This window comes from Lepisosteus oculatus, chromosome 3, assembly GCF_040954835.1.
Source record: "Lepisosteus oculatus isolate fLepOcu1 chromosome 3, fLepOcu1.hap2, whole genome shotgun sequence".
NCBI classification, from domain to species: Eukaryota; Metazoa; Chordata; class Actinopteri; order Semionotiformes; family Lepisosteidae; genus Lepisosteus; species Lepisosteus oculatus.
The window spans coordinates 5,591,886-5,607,856 of NC_090698.1; the positions used below are offsets into that span (position 1 = coordinate 5,591,886).

The 15,971-nt window shown below is 49.5% G+C and overlaps 2 protein-coding genes across 6 annotated transcripts in view; one reads left to right on the forward strand and one right to left on the reverse strand.

Annotated features, from left to right (window-relative positions):
• LOC102688701 (mitogen-activated protein kinase kinase kinase kinase 5) overlaps window positions 1-2,523 on the reverse strand; it is a 53,432-nt gene extending 50,909 nt beyond the window's left edge. For 3 of the 4 annotated variants that reach the window (XM_069186385.1, XM_069186384.1, XM_069186383.1), the window contains exon 1: window positions 2,026-2,523. In XM_069186385.1, coding sequence (XP_069042486.1) covers window positions 2,026-2,133 — 108 coding nt within the window. In that variant the 5' untranslated portion in view covers window positions 2,134-2,523. The remainder of the gene's footprint in view (window positions 1-2,025) is intronic. The other variant, XM_069186386.1, reaches the window with a different exon arrangement.
• A 4,795-nt stretch (window positions 2,524-7,318) lies between these two features.
• On the forward strand, window positions 7,319-14,631 carry eif3k (eukaryotic translation initiation factor 3, subunit K). 2 transcript variants are annotated; one of them, XM_069186389.1, is made up of 8 exons: window positions 7,319-7,593; window positions 8,355-8,453; window positions 10,236-10,356; window positions 10,560-10,637; window positions 12,100-12,166; window positions 12,560-12,637; window positions 13,690-13,815; window positions 14,469-14,631. In XM_069186389.1, the coding sequence occupies exons 1-8, from the start codon at window positions 7,532-7,534 to the stop codon at window positions 14,498-14,500; spliced, it is 663 nt and encodes a 220-aa protein (XP_069042490.1). In that variant the 5' UTR covers window positions 7,319-7,531; the 3' UTR covers window positions 14,501-14,631. The 2 variants fall into 2 exon arrangements, with proteins under 2 accessions (XP_069042490.1, XP_069042491.1); XM_069186390.1 differs by having other exon boundaries at window positions 7,343-7,593; window positions 10,563-10,637.
• Window positions 14,632-15,971: the final 1,340 nt, after the last annotated feature.

Genomic DNA, 15,971 nt, shown 5'->3' on the forward strand with positions numbered 1-15,971 from the left:
TTCCCTGATTCTGTGCTTGAAACAGCTCCAGCGATTAATCTGAATGATTTCCCTTGGAAAACCTCAACCCCGTCATCTTTCTCCCAAGACTGAAGAGATCATGTCCCTTCAGCCATCCCCACTGGCTGGAGTGGCCTAGTTCTCGTGTTTAAGACTAACTGGATTGCCAGTTGCCGCTGTATTGATTTGCTCCCAGCAGAACGTGAAAGCAGCTTTCTGTTTCTGCCTCCCACTTCCCCATTCCAGCACGGTTTGCTTCTCTCTGTGACGGTCCCAGGAAGCCTCATACAGATAGAAAAGCGCAATTTATAAAGAGTCTTGCAGTGTGCTTCGTCCAGGAGGAAGTGTGTACTTGCTTGTGCAGAATATTTCCCTAATTTGCATCAGAACCGTTTCTGCGCTCAGAATAATCAAGGATTGAACTGGGGGGGGGGTTATCTTACAGTACGACTGTACTTTCTCCTTCAGTACTTGATCGCAGAGTTGTTTTGTACAAACTGCCTTTGGCTGTTTTGTTAGGGACGAATAACACACTGAAATCTAAAGTGTCCCTTTTTGTGTGTTTCAATCCTAATATGTAGTAGTACGTAACGGATATTGCTGTTTCAACAGCTGTCATTCTCTTGCTGGGCCACCCCAGAAACCAAAGTTGAATCAGTCTATTTTGTTTTCCATTGTTTAAATAAACACATATAAATTGAACCATCCGCAGTGAAACCTTATTCTTTGCTGGAACAATCAAACTCCCTTTCTTGTAAAAAAAGTTCATCAAGCCCACCTGTAAAATGTAAAATGGACTCATGAAAAGACTCATCTCACACTTTGCAGCTTGGCCAGTGCCATTTCTGTAACAGGAGAGAGCAGAATCAAAAACTGGTTGGGCAGGGTGGCTGTGCCTACGGAGGTAATCCCACATTTACCCTGGGAAACTGCAAGGCTTCTCTCCTGTTGGAATACAGGGCCATCCCGAGCCTGCGGATCCTGTGAGCTCATTGCACAGTGCCCAGTCCAGGGAGTTGCTGGAGGTGCAGTGGGGGTGGGTTAGTATATTTGTCATGCTGTTCTATGTCTAGAATTTGTGTGAAGTCACATAGATGCTCCTTGAGCCAGTGGCTTTCAAAACCTTGGCGGGATGTGTCTTCATGTCCAAAGCATCCTTTCGCAAAAATGCCAAAGGAACCATCATGAAGACTGAGCCACATGGTCGGCATATCAGCCTTCCGCGCGAGCTTCTGCATCAGGCCCTGCAGGTGTGTCTATGTCAGCTCCATTTTGTATTGCTGCTGTACGGCCTGCAGCTGTATGCTCTCTCAAGCCAAGGCTTCTGCTCAGAATGAGGCAGGGCTGAGGGCCGATTACACCGGGCCTAGTATCCTTTAGATTGTACCGTCCAGTCTCCATCACCGTTTTGGATTACAAAACTGCCACTTTCCGAGGCCAGAAAATGGAAACAAATATGTTGTGCTTCCTTGTTTAAGAGCAAAAGACAGGAGTAAAAGTGAAAAAATAAAGGGAAGGAGAGATGATCGAGCGGGGGTTGATTTCCCCCAGAAAAGTGAAAGAGAAATAGGCAGAGCAAAGAGGTCGATGTCACAACAAGCCTTTTTTGAAGTTGCAGCAAAGGTAAAACTCTGCAGTAGACACGCTGCCTTCACAAGGCAAACTTTAGTCAGTCAACTTGACGAGGTGATAAGAAATGAGACTAAAACTGGGGCGTGCTATGTGCCATCGTGTATTTCAGCATCCCGCGTGATTCAAGATAGAAAGAGATCGACATTTTTTTCGAAGGAAATAAGAATTGATTACCCTTGGCATTACAAACGAGACGCCGGTTGTTTTGTACTCTTTTCAGTCCTGGCTCCTTATTTTACACCCCCCTCAACAGCACAGAACGTGCGCTCTGGAATCGGAGTGTGCAGTGGAGCCGCCAGGTTACTGCAGGTGCAGAGAGACAGAAGGTGCGAGAAAGGGGGAGACGTCGGAGACGCAGACGGGCGAAGAGACAGAGGACAAGCGGGGTCTGACCTTGTAAACCTCTCCATACGTCCCTCCCCCGACCCTGTGCAGGATCTCGAAGTCATCCTGGGGGTTCCGGGTGGAGATATCCAGGGCAGCCCGGTTCTGAGGGTCCATCACTGCTGTGTCATGGCACTGGCCCGGCGCGATCTGGCTGTCAGCGTGGCCCGCACCTCCGCACAATCGAGCTACAGCTCTCTCCGGCTCTCGAACTCCCTCCCTCTCTCTCTCTGTGGTTCATTTACATCGCCCTTGCCTTATTTCCTGCTGTGTGTGTGTGTGCTGTGTCGTTGTGCGCGTTTGTCTCTTCTTGCTGCTCCCTGTTGTTTCAGACATCAGGTATACTGGTGCATCTCCAGGTGTCTGGATGTCACAACCTTGTGTGCATGTCCTTAAACCTGTGTGCAGCTGTCGGCATTGCTTTCTGCCCACCAATATTGTTGTTTGTGTGTGCGTGTGTGTTTGTATTCCACACCCACTGCAAACCTGTCCTAGTTAGAGACAGTTTTCTCAATTCTGACTGGTTTCCTGTAAGGTTACTTATTACAAGTAATTATTAAACTAAGCAAATGTTGCTAACATCCTTATAAAACAACTATTTAACCTGGACTTACTGTAAATACAACAGAAGAGTCTCATGACTTCAAAGTTAGAAGCTACCATATACATCATTCCTGAAAACTACAGGTTATTTAATAAACTTTTTTCACCTTATCTACCTTGTTTTCTGTCTGATCTATTTTGTATGAATCTCACAGATTACGTCTTGCTCTGTGCAGGTCCCGGGCACAAGCCCTCACCATTTTGTTGTTTGTCTAATGCTAAAACTCGTGGGTGTTTCTACAACACAATGAGCTGTTGTTTTCAGGGTTTTGGTCAGGTAAACTTGCACAGTCAATTTAGAAAACAGAGAGCATCAATAAGAGGTCTGTAATTCACTGTCATAAATGCTTCCATTTTCTGAAAGATTTCGTTTGTTTGGCAGAAACCCTGGAGAGCTGCCACCAGCTCTAGGCGGAAGAAGGAAATGATTTGCACCGCTTTGCAGAAAAGGGGGGCATGTTGGAGCAATTCTCCTAATGTCTCCTGGGTGACGGTAGGTTTTCTGGGGCTCTTGAAATCGCCAGGAACTTGAGATCTTTCAAAAGAAATATGAATTGGGGAATAAATGAAGCTGCCTTGAAGGGAAGGCTCTGACCCACAGGTACTGGTGAGATATGCTCTCTCAGAGCGTACACGCTCATCAGAGTGGAGAAGGAACAAGAACAGGCCCTCGGCCCCTCCTGCGCGTGTTGCTGTGTCCCCCTGCAGTCCAGGCCCAGGAACTGGATGCGCTGGACATGAGCTCTCCCCACGGATGAGAGCGCCTCGAGCCCAAGACCCCGGAACCTAACCTGCGCGGCTCTGCGAGGGGTCAAGAGCACCCAGGTGAGCGAGGCAAGACCATGCAGGCTCCACCCAGACAGTCGCCGTGTGGCACCAGTGCTAACCAGCCTGCAGCACTCTGCCCTATGTTGCCGCCAACGTCTCCCCATGCAGATGAAAGCCACTTGATGCTGACTGATTTTGACGGATTTTTTTTGCTCTTCTTTTCTGTCATCAGACAAAAGGCAGCTCTTTTCCCAGAGCTGAGCCTGCCTTGAGCCCTGGGAGGAGGAGAGGGCGAATTGTGCTCTGTTGAGTCGCCTGCACTTGTTTGCTGTATGTGCAGTTGTGCAGAACACACACAGTGCAGCCGGGGAGGGGGGGTGGGAAGATTCGCAGCAGTGGGGGCATGTCAAAGAAAACCAGTTATATTTAGAAACGGGTGAAGAAGAGGCAGGGACGTTTGGTGCGATGTGCAGCTGTTAACGACTAATAACCTTTTTTTTTTTGCTTTTGTTGGTTATAAAACCTGTCTTATGAGGGAGGGTCTGTTGTTTTTTTTTGTGTCTGTTTAGTCAATCAGAGACAAGCCCACAGTCTCTGTAAAATAACGGCTAACCTAGACTCTGATGCCCTCCCACACAGACCATCCACAGTTTTCAGTGCTGTACGATAGAACATAATAGATTACTCCAATAGCCCCTTACACACTGAAGACATTGCCCTTACTTTACAGCGTTTACTGTGTCCGCTGCTCTTTGTCATCGGAGTTGTGCTCTAAAAATTGGGTTGAGCTCCAAAAATTGAGAACATTAAAAGTTAATTAAATACAGTTATTGAGAATAAGAGATATTTCCTGCTGTAAACCAAAAAGAATATAACAGAATAAAACTAGAACTAACTAGCACATAATCTCTGAACTCATTTTAATATATTTGGGGGGACTCCAGTTTTATTTGATAATATTTGCATGTGGTTATTTTATTGAGGAAAACAGGAGAACGGTTTTGCAATACAGTCGACAGCTCTAAAGGTCATCCTGTTTTTCTGGTAGGAAGTCTTCTTCAACCAGACAACTGCCAAAACAGCGTTGCCATGCTAAATTCAGTCAATGCTAGTGTACGCTGTACAGGAAGTATGTGCAACATGCAATAGATGCATTTTGAATTTCTCGCCTATTTAAAGCAGTTCTAAAATTGCTGCCATGTCTTACATTAATAATACAAGGCTTTACTTTTTCAGAGAACAGTTGCCAGATTACTGATTAATGTAAGCTTCTCTTTCCTTATCACTCCTGTGCTAATGCCACTACACTGGTTACCAATGAGCTTCTGAACATGTGATCATTGTTCTATAATAGTCTATGCTATGCTGCATCAAGTAGGATCTGCTTAACCTGAAAGGCAACTGTGCTTGTTTCCAATCCAATTTTCTTTCCAGGTGGGGACAGACTCTTCGCTTACTGTTCTCTGCCTGCCTGGAATTCTTCTTTTCCCAGGTTGGCGTGGGAAATCTGAAACTTCACATTAATAGCAAAACTAGAAAGTGCAGCATATATTGAGTTGGTCACAAGAATGTGCCACACCCACAAGCATAATGTTTTGTCTTAGTGGACATTTCTGACCTATGGAACAAGTGAATCTCTTTGGCTTACAATAGAGGTTGTTTGTCACAGTGAGCACCCCTTTTCAAAGCTCTTTACACAGTCCTGACACAAGAGGACAATAGTGTACAGTGAACGGATTAGCCCCCGTGGCTTCTCACAGTTGGCTGGGAACTGGCTGGGTCACATGGGCTCAAGTGAGGACCAGGCTGTCCTCACTTTGGTTTGCAACATGGTGACTCCTGTAGACTTCATTCATTGGAATATCTGTTCCTCATGGGGTATGTTTCTAATTCATTACTGTTAGGTGACACAAGAATTCTGTTATGGCAGTCTTGCATATCCTAAAGAAAGTATTTTTCTACCTCAAAGTTTGGCAAAGCTTAATAGTTAATAATAATTTGGGATGGAGTGTGTCCTGCTTTTTTAATAGTCAGCTTCTGTGGGCAGACACCTCATTCACCCTTTATTTTTTAATTCTGGATGCCTGTAACTGACCAAGGCACCTGCAAACCTGCAAACTTGTGGTAATCTGCACAGATGCACAGAAAGGACTACACGGCAAGTTCAGCAGGACTACAATATCTCCAGGAGCAAACCTTTTCAACTAAACCACCACTGCATATTAGTAAAGACCCGCAAATGGAACCCTCTCAGAATCTAACACGGGTGCATATCCTGTGCATACTGCAATCAGTCGCGCTTCTGAGTACTCACATCAAAATAGCTCATTAAGAAATGCAATTGCTGCAGTAACAAATGCAGATGAGGCACAGTGTTAAGCAGCATGAGAATCACAGTATTTGTGTATCTAGTTGTATAATTGGTAAAAATATACTAGCTTAATGATTACTATCTGCAACGTGCTTGTAAATGTTACGACGAAACAGAACGGCACAGAATTCTGATATCACTCATGTTACTCCCAGGCCTTTTCTGCCTCATTCCCAAAAGATAATTAAAAAATATTTCAGTATGAAACACTAGCTTAAGAAGGAACGGAGATATGGGTATTCCATTTCCTCTTTATGACAGTTATGGAAACCAAGGAGTTTGGTTTAAGTAAAAAAAAAACTGCATTAGATGTTACACTGCAGTGGAAAATGTTTGAAACTATACAAATGTGTATAGTTGTACAGTAATTCCTTGCATTTGTATAGTATGTTTTCATCTCTTACAGGCAAGAAGAGAGTCACTCGCCTCCCTAATACAGGGCATCAATTCTGCTCCTGTGAGTCCTCACAGCACATCAGATGGAGACGGACCAAGTGAGAAGCCGGTTCAAACGATGAAATAAGGGAGGCCAGATTGTTGAGGCTCAGAGGGGTAAATTTCAGGACACCAGGTTTTAGAACCCTCCCCTTATAGTGTTAGGGGATCTTCAACAACCAAATAGTCTTAAGGTCTCAGAAAAAAAAAAACCATCTCACTAGATAATGCGTTAGATAATCTGAGGAGTGTTTAAATTAAATTGGTTTATCTTCACAGACATGGTTTTATGACACATCACACAGTAAACAACGATGCCTCTAATAAATATGAAATGCGGCTAACAACAGGTAGCGCGTTTATTTTGAAAGCACCTTCTGACCAATGTGATATGTTATCCTATCGTGAACATAATGCAGAACTGGACGCGATTGAAATTAAAGTGCACGTATCTCTGCTGAAGTCGTGTTCAGTCAGCTCCCCGCCTGCACCCCCGTGTTTTTCGCAAACCCACGGGTTCCGGTTTACTCTCGAATAGCTAGGGCTCGCAGCCGAAACTCCCCGGGACGATGCGGCCAGTATCGTTCATCCTCCTATAGATCTGCTCAATAAAACGCAGTACAGTTATTTGTATTATGAGCTCGCCTACAAGCCAATTAATTGTTTTAATACAAAACCATGTCAGAAAAAAACCGTATTGTTTTCATAGAGTGGGAACTAAATAGATTTGGCCTTTGGAAGTGAGCAGGAACTATTTACCGTTGCACCAGCTCGTACCACGTGGTAGGGGCGACGAGCTCACTGGAAGCCGACGAGCAGACCTGGCGGTCGTTAGTCCATACTGTCACCCAGGAGATGATTGGCTAATTCTAACACATCCCAAACCGCGAAGTATCAAGCCAGTGGAACCTAAGTTTTGATAGCTTACACGATCAGCGAACGTGAGCAAGCTTCCACTTCTCACTGGGTATATGACGTGTTAATGCCACGCAATAAATGTTCAGTGTTTATTCGCTTTTGCTGGGTTGTAAACTCGGATCAGAATATTTTTGACGGGGGGGTCGGAGACCAACTTCTGTCTCGCAGAACACATTGAATAAGAGAACAGACTCGCTTGGCTGACGGTCTGTGATCAATCAAGATCGCGAGCCCTCGTAGGCGCGAGGGGAGAGGTCGCCCTTCTCACGTGACCAGGGACAGTTCCGGTGTCACGGGTTTCTCGGTCCGATCTCTTCCTTTTTTCTGCTCGGCGGTCCCACGTGTGGTGTGTATCTAGGTTCGGACCGAACCTATCTGGGAGCTTTGGTACCAGCACAGCCCATCACCAGGAAGCGAGATATGGCCTCGACGTTCGAACAAATGCGAGCCAACGTAGGAAAACTCCTACGCGGCATCGACAGGTTGGTGTAGCAGAGTCTTCCATTATTCTGTATTAGATGTGTTGGTAAATTGGGTTTCTTTCAAACTGACTGGTCTCATCACTTCCTAACACACTGTTGGATTACACCGTGCTTTGTTATTTAATGGGTCGATGAGGAAAACTGCCAACATTTAATAAACTAGTAACCTATGATTATCTTTTAAACTCTTTTAAATTATCTTTTAAACTCGGGGCTTGTTTTGCGCCAAACAGAACTCTGGTTTTTATTTTAACGAAAGGCGAGAGACGTACTTTTTCACAGGTCGGCTTCTCTTATTCCTTAGTCACGGGAAGAACTTATTCTGTTAGCGAAATCATTTAGATCAGTGGCCTGTGTGCTCAGCGACTTGTATCGTCGCCGGGGTGATGGGTGGAGCGGCAGGAGGGGGGAGAGACGCTGTGCTGGGTCAGTACGTCCGGCTGTGGTCGTTGGAGCTGCATTTTCGCAAACTCAGCTGATTGCAGGGGGTGAAAGGGCCACAGACAAGCACCCCCTTTATAGCAGTTTGTAACGATATATCAGAAGGGGCAGCAGCCGTCTTTTGCAGCACAAAATAAACACCAACAGACACGGGAGCTCTTTTATTCCTGCAGCCATAACATTGTACAATGAAACTTAAGTTGCATCTGCAATTTCATTACATCTTGGGGGACAAAAAACAAAAGCTGGCCAGTTCTTCCTGGGCACAGTGCTGGTGACGGCCAGCTAGTGCTTCCTCTAACTGAGTCTGTTCTGCACAGGTATAACCCAGAGAATCTGTCCACACTGGAGCGCTATGTGGAGACACAGGCCCGGGAGAATGCCTACGACCTGGAAGCCAACCTGGCTGTACTAAAATTGTGAGTTGTGCTGCTACTCTATAACAATTAAACTGCACTTTCTTGTTGTTTGACACTCACACACTGCATTACCTCATTGTTTGCGTTCACCCCCTGACACGCTGCAGTGTCTCAGAGTGAGCCCGTTCACCCCCGACACGCTGCAGTGTCTCAGAGTGACCCCGTTCACCCCCGACACGCTGCCGTGTCTCAGAGTGACCCCGTTCACCCCCGACACGCTGCCGTGTCTCAGAGTGACCCCGTTCACCTCCGACACGCTGCAGTGTCTCAGAGTGACCCCGTTCACCTCCGACACGCTGCAGTGTCTCAGAGTGACCCCGTTCACCCCCGACACGCTGCAGTGTCTCAGAGTGACCCCGTTCACCCCCGACACGCTGCAGTGTCTCAGAGTGACCCCGTTCACCCCCGACACGCTGCAGTGTCTCAGAGTGACCCCGTTCACCCCCGACACGCTGCAGTGTCTCAGAGTGACCCCGTTCACCCCCGACACGCTGCAGTGTCTCAGAGTGACCCCGTTCACCCCCGACACGCTGCAGTGTCTCAGAGTGACCCCGTTCACCCCCGACGCGCTGCCGTGTCTCGGAGTGACCCCGTTCACCTCCGACGCGCTGCAGTGTCTCGGAGTGACCCCGTTCACCTCCGACGCGCTGCAGTGTCTCGGAGTGACCCCGTTCACCCCCGACGCGCTGCAGTGTCTCGGAGTGACCCCGTTCACCTCCGACGCGCTGCAGTGTCTCGGAGTGACCCCGCTCACCCCCTGACGCGCTGCAGTGTCTCGGAGTGACCCCGTTCACCTCCGACACGCTGCAGTGTCTCGGAGTGACCCCGTTCACCTCCGACACGCTGCAGTGTCTCGGAGTGACCCCGTTCACCCCCGACACGCTGCAGTGTCTCGGAGTGACCCCGTTCACCCCCGACACGCTGCAGTGTCTCAGAGTGACCCCGTTCACCTCCGACACGCTGCAGTGTCTCAGAGTGACCCCGTTCACCTCCGACACGCTGCAGTGTCTCAGAGTGACCCCGTTCACCTCCGACACGCTGCAGTGTCTCAGAGTGACCCCGTTCACCCCCGACACGCTGCCGTGTCTCGGAGTGACCCCGTTCACCTCCGACGCGCTGCAGTGTCTCGGAGTGACCCCGTTCACCCCCGACACGCTGCAGTGTCTCGGAGTGACCCCGTTCACCCCCGACGCGCTGCAGTGTCTCGGAGTGACCCCGCTCACCTCCGACGCGCTGCAGTGTCTCGGAGTGACCCCGCTCACCCCCTGACGCGCTGCAGTGTCTCAGAGTGACCCCGTTCACCTCCGACGCGCTGCAGTGTCTCAGAGTGACCCCGCTCACCCCCTGACGCGCTGCAGTGTCTCAGAGTGACCCCGTTCACCCCCGACACGCTGCAGTGTCTCGGAGTGACCCCGTTCACCCCCGACACGCTGCAGTGTCTCGGAGTGACCCCGTTCACCTCCGACACGCTGCAGTGTCTCGGAGTGACCCCGTTCACCCCCGACACGCTGCAGTGTCTCGGAGTGAGCCCGTTCACCTCCGACGCGCTGCAGTGCCTCAGAGTGACTCCGTTCACCTCCGACGCGCTGCAGTGTCTCAGAGTGACCCCGTTCACCTCCGACACGCTGCAGTGCCTCAGAGTGACTCCGTTCACCTCCGACGCGCTGCAGTGTCTCAGAGTGACCATTGTGGCTCTGCGCTGTCTCTCTGAGTCATGGTTCACTCTTGTCTGTACCACTTCTCATCAACTGAAGCTCTGTCTTTCCTGTAATGTTTCTGCAGGTACCAGTTTAACCCAGCCTACTTCCAGACCACAGTGACGGCTCAGATTCTGCTTAAAGCCCTGACAAACCTGCCCCACACTGATTTCACGCTGTGTAAATGCATGATCGATCAGACACATGTATCCTTTTGGGGACCCCTAACTTTCTGTTCAGTAGTTAATCTGTTATAATATGAGTTTGAACAGCTTAGTTTAGCTGTTAATGGCCAGAGGTCTGCGCAGGTCACTGCCATTGTCTCTCTGCCAGGATTGCTAGGAAGCCCAGGGAGGGGCTTTTTGTTTGCCAGTAGGGGGCGTTGTGTGTTTCCTTGACTACAGTGTCGCAGCAGGAGGAACGTCCGATCAGACAGATCCTGTACCTGGGGAACCTTCTGGAGACCTGCCACTTTCAGTCCTTCTGGGTTAGTGGCCATCTGCGCCTCTTTTTATCCCTCTTTCAGTACATGGTGTGTGTGTGTGCGTGCCTCACTCGGTACAAACTGTGTGTGTGTGTGCGTGTGCATGTGCATGCAGTGCCTCACTCGGTACAAACTGTGTGTGTGTGCAGTGCCTCACTCGGTACAAACTGTGTGTATGTGTGCAGTGCCTCACTCGGTACAGACTGTGTGTGTGTGTGCAGTGCCTCACTCGGTACAAACTGTGTGTATGTGTGCAGTGCCTCACTCGGTACAGACTGTGTGTGTTTGTGCAGTGCCTCACTCGGTACAGACTGTGTGTGTGTGTGCAGTGCCTCACTCGGTACAGACTGTGTGTGTGTGTGCAGTGCCTCACTCGGTACAGACTGTGTGTGTGTGTGCAGTGCCTCACTCGGTACAGACTGTGTGTGTGCGTGCAGTGCCTCACTCGGTACAGACTGTGTGTGTGTGTGCAGTGCCTCACTCGGTACAGACTGTGTGTGTGTGTGTGTGCAGTGCCTCACTCGGTACAGACTGTGTGTGTGTGTGCAGTGCCTCACTCGGTACAGACTGTGTGTGTGCGTGCAGTGCCTCACTCGGTACAGACTGTGTGTGTGCGTGCAGTGCCTCACTCGGTACAGACTGTGTGTGTGTGCAGTGCCTCACTCGGTACAGACTGTGTGTGTGTGTGTGTGTGCAGTGCCTCACTCGGTACAGACTGTGTGTGTGTGTGTGTGTGCAGTGCCTCACTCGGTACAGACTGTGTGTGTGTGTGTGCAGTGCCTCACTCGGTACAGACTGTGTGTGTGTGTGTGCAGTGCCTCACTCGGTACAGACTGTGTGTGTGTGTGTGCAGTGCCTCACTCGGTACAGACTGTGTGTGTGTGTGCAGTGCCTCACTCGGTACAGACTGTGTGTGTGTGTGCAGTGCCTCACTCGGTACAGACTGTGTGTGTGTGTGCAGTGCCTCACTCGGTACAGACTGTGTGTGTGTGTGTGCAGTGCCTCACTCGGTACAGACTGTGTGTGTGTGTGTGCAGTGCCTCACTCGGTACAGACTGTGTGTGTGTGTGTGCAGTGCCTCACTCGGTACAGACTGTGTGTGTGTGTGTGTGCAGTGCCTCACTCGGTACAGACTGTGTGTGTGTGTGTGCAGTGCCTCACTCGGTACAGACTGTGTGTGTGTGTGTGTGCAGTGCCTCACTCGGTACAGACTGTGTGTGTGTGTGTGCAGTGCCTCACTCGGTACAGACTGTGTGTGTGTGTGTGTGCAGTGCCTCACTCGGTACAGACTGTGTGTGTGTGTGTGCAGTGCCTCACTCGGTACAGACTGTGTGTGTGTGTGTGCAGTGCCTCACTCGGTACAGACTATGTACTCAGTAAGCACAGGTTGTGTGTCTGCATGTGTGTGTAGTGTTTGTTTCTGCTTACACAGTATGATGTCTCACCAGTCTTTGTCCGTCAACAGGCCAGCCTAGAGGAGAACAGGGAGCTTATTGATGGGATCACTGGCTTCGAGGACTCAGTCCGCAAGTGTAAGTTTCCACAGTGTAACACTGACTTTACAGAGACTCACACTGAGTCCTGCTTCATTTAGAGAAGTCTTGGCAGAGAGGTGTTGCAAGTGGAGCAGGTTACCAGCACAGTGGCGTCTGGTAGCCTGCTCCACACAGGGGCTCACACAGACACGCGCGCAGAGGGCTGGAGCAGCAGTATCGTCAGCCCCCCTCCGATCTGGCAGGACTCAGCGTTGTCTTCCATCGTGAAACGTCTATGGAAATGGCCTGCTGAGGTCTGCTAACTGAAATATTTTTTTTTTCCTTCTTCACTCTTCTGTTGCTCCTCTTTCTTTCTTGTCCCCTCCCACCTTCCTGCTGCCCCATCTTCCGGACCCTTTCTCTCTCTCTCTCCCCTGCCCACCCTCCCAGTCATCTGCCATGTGGTGGGCATCACCTACCAGAACATTGACAAGCGGCTGCTGGCAGAGATGCTGGGTGACCCTCTGGGTGAGATCTCCGCCCGCGCGCGCCACACTGATGACGCGGTTTGTTTCGAAATACAAGTGCACTCTTTCATCGTGCCCTTCGTTGGCTCCCACTGCCTAAGCTTTCCCTTTCTCCATGGCCCTGCGGTGGGCCTGGGCAGTCTTGTGCAGTTTTAGAATGGACTCGTGGTGATCGCCACTGGACAGGTGGCTGAGAGCAGCAGCCCTCAGAGGCTTCTGGGAAGTATGCTTTGAACGGGGCTTTGCTCTCAGAATCAGTAGAGATGACTACGACTACTGCAGATCACTTTCCCCCAGCGCATCGGGCGGAGAGGTGGCTCTGTGGCTCAGGATCTGCGCCTGTGGCTGGAAGGTTGCCGGTTCAAATCCCGCAGCCGGCAGAGGAATCCTACTCCGTTGGGCCCCTGAGCAAGGCCCTTAACCCCAACTGCTCCAGGGGCGCTGTACAATGGCTGACCCTGCGCTCTGACCCCAAGCTTCTCTCCCTGTCTGTGTGTCTGCGTCTCCTTGGAGAAAAAGCTGGGGTATGCGAAAAGACGAATTCCTAATGCAAGAAATTGTATAGGGCTAAAAAAGAAACATTATCATTATCATTATTATCATTGTTCGTTTCAAAGAGCTGTCCCTTACCCAGGGAACTTTTAACTGTAATGATTTACTAATGCAACTCCCCAGCACTGTCGAATTGTGTTCCTTTTTAAAAATATCAGGAGTAAAGGGGCTTCGTGATTCTGCACTGTGTCGTTTTTTTTATTTCCTTGTTTTTTCGGAGAAAAGCCAGTGCAGGAAATAGAAACCTGACTTGCGTACCGCTTCCTGTTAGGATTTCAAAGTTGGCATCTGATCGCCGTTTTAGTGAAAGTCCCACCGAGTTAACTCTGTGGCTTGGGGACGCTTTTGGAAGCCTGACCCCCCCCCCTGTGAAGCTGCCGAGGCCTTGCGGCACGCTGTGGCCTGAGCTTCTGCCTCCTGCGGTCCGGGAGCTGGGGGTCCGAGCCGCGGGCCTCGCCCTGACACGCCTGCTCTCTCTCTGTCTGTCTCCGGCTCTCCCAGACACGCAGGTCAAGGCCTGGATGAGCAAGTATGGCTGGACGGAGAACGAGAGCGGTCAGGTCTTCATCTACAATCAGGAAGAGAGCATCAAGCCCAAGAACATCGTGGAGAAGATCGACTTCGAGAGTGAGTGACGGCCTCTCCTCTCCTGCGTGCCTGGTCTCTCTCCGCCAGTGTGGCAGAACGCGTTTTGCTAAAACCTTCCCAGCCCTCCTGTTTTCCTTTGGGGCTCGAAAGGCTGTCGGCTCCCTGCTTCCCCTTGTCTGTACCCCTCTCTTCCAGTCTTTCTCGCCTCCGTCTTGTTTCTGCTTCCTTTGCCCCTTCAGTCTCTTCCTCCTCCTCCTCCTCCCTGTGTTTCCTGCTTTACCCTGGTCAGCTCCTCGTTCTTTGGCCGTGGGCCATGCTTGTTCTAGCAGTTCAAGCAGGGAGCTGGGTCAGCATGCGTAGGCTGCAAAGGGACAAGTCAAGTCAGCTCTCGGGACCGGCGGCCAGTAGCAGGGAGATGAGACCCTGTGCAAAGGAAGAAGTAGAGGTTTATTCCAGGCTGAAACGGAAAGAAACACAACGTTTCGGCTGTGGAGCCTTCTTCAGGTGTGTGACCATTCAGGAAGCATTCAGCTCATCTCTCTGCTATTGGCAGCCTGTCCCGAGAGCTGACTATGGCTGCCTTACAGCAATTATTGATTTTCTGAATCTGGAGCAGAAACTAAAATGTAGGTCTGAAATGTCAAATGGAAAGATCTCACTGATTCTTCCTCTTTTTGCGTCTTTTTCTCTAGGTGTGTCCAGTATCATGGCTACATCTCAATGATGGGTCCCAAATTCATCATCCCTTTCTCTCACACACACACACAGGACACCCTGCAGACTTCTGGATTTCACCCAGCGGCTTTCTGTGCTGGTACCCTTCTCAATAAATATAACTTATCTACAAAAAACAAATGCGTGGGTTTTTACTTGTATCGTGGGTCAAAGACCATACCAGAATTTGTGGGAAAAAAAACCATGTAGATTGTAATTTTGTTTTTAGGCTTTGCAACAAGGAAAGGTGCAAAACTAGAAGAGGCTCATCTGTCTGGCAGAAGGATTCTTGGGGATAGTCGGCATAGAGTAATGAAAGACATTTCCCCACAAAGTGAGCTCTTGGAACACATAGCAGCAGTGGATACACATAGATTAAGCAAAGTAGGGTATTTGGATTTTCCGAAGGTTTTTGATCAACCTTAGAAGTGATTCTTTAATTGCTGGAAAAGGACATACAAGAAAATGTGTATTTGGAAGAGTACAGATCTGGTGAATGCTCAGTTTGGGTTCGGTAATTAGTGGAATACCATTAATTACAGGTCTAAATACTGGTGTAAACTACTCTGGGCTCATTGAAGATGCTATTTTATATGATTAAAATATAGGTTTTTCGTCTATATATTACAAGAAAGATATTGCTTCAGTCCAGAAAAGAATCATCTTAAATGTATGCCAGAATCCTCAAAGTCATTGACAGGAGCCAGCCCTACTGGAACAAAACCGAAGGACACAAGAGGAAACTGTTGAAATGTGCTTTTGCACAATTGCTTTTGAATTTTCCTTCATGGGTTTTCCTAATGATGGCATTTGTATTTTTAGGAGTGGCTTTCTGCTATAATAGTGAATTCCACTTACAGAGCATTTTTCGGCCCACAGGTCCCCCGACTCCTTCACAGTAGGAGGGGACCCACTTCTCCAAGCCCTGCAGGGCAGCTCCAGCTGGGTGACACTGGGCAGCGGGAGGAGAGAGGGATCACTTCACCAGCCGAATTAATTTCAGGGAGGTCAGGCTGTTGAGGCCCAGAGGTTGACACCCCTGGTCTTACAAACGGTGCCAGCGGATCATGAACGACCAGGTAGTCAGGACTTCTCCTCTGAAGGACGGTCGTCTACTACAGCATGATCGCTGTAATACAGGGGCAGAGTGGTGGCTCTGTGGCTAAGGATCCACGCCTGTGCCAGTTGCCGATTCAAATCCCGCGGCCGGCAGAGGAATCCTACTCCGTTGGGCCCCTGAGCGAGGCCCTTAACCCCAGGTGCTCCGGGGGCACCGTATAAATGGCCGACCCTGCGCTCTGACCCCCAGCTTCTCTCCCTGTCTGTGTGTCTCATGGAGAGCAAGCTGGGGTCTGTGAAAAGACACATTACTAATGCAAGAAATTGTATTTGGCCAATAAAGTGATCTGATCTTAATAGGGCAAAGGCTCAGACTTCCAGGTCCAGAGGGAAGTGCTCCACCTAGTGGTCGATCTGCACCA

What these genes read in the sequence shown, in the direction of transcription:
- eif3k (XM_069186389.1), top strand. Translation starts at nt 7,532, where the DNA reads ATGGCCTCGACGTTCGAACAAATGCGAGCCAACGTAGGAAAACTCCTA. An exon ending in GCCACTTTCAGTCCTTCTGG is followed by an intron (nt 10,638 to 12,099) that starts GTTAGTGGCCAT and finishes GTCCGTCAACAG; the next exon opens with GCCAGCCTAGAGGAGAACAG. An exon ending in CGAGGACTCAGTCCGCAAGT is followed by an intron (nt 12,167 to 12,559) that starts GTAAGTTTCCAC and finishes CCACCCTCCCAG; the next exon opens with TCATCTGCCATGTGGTGGGC.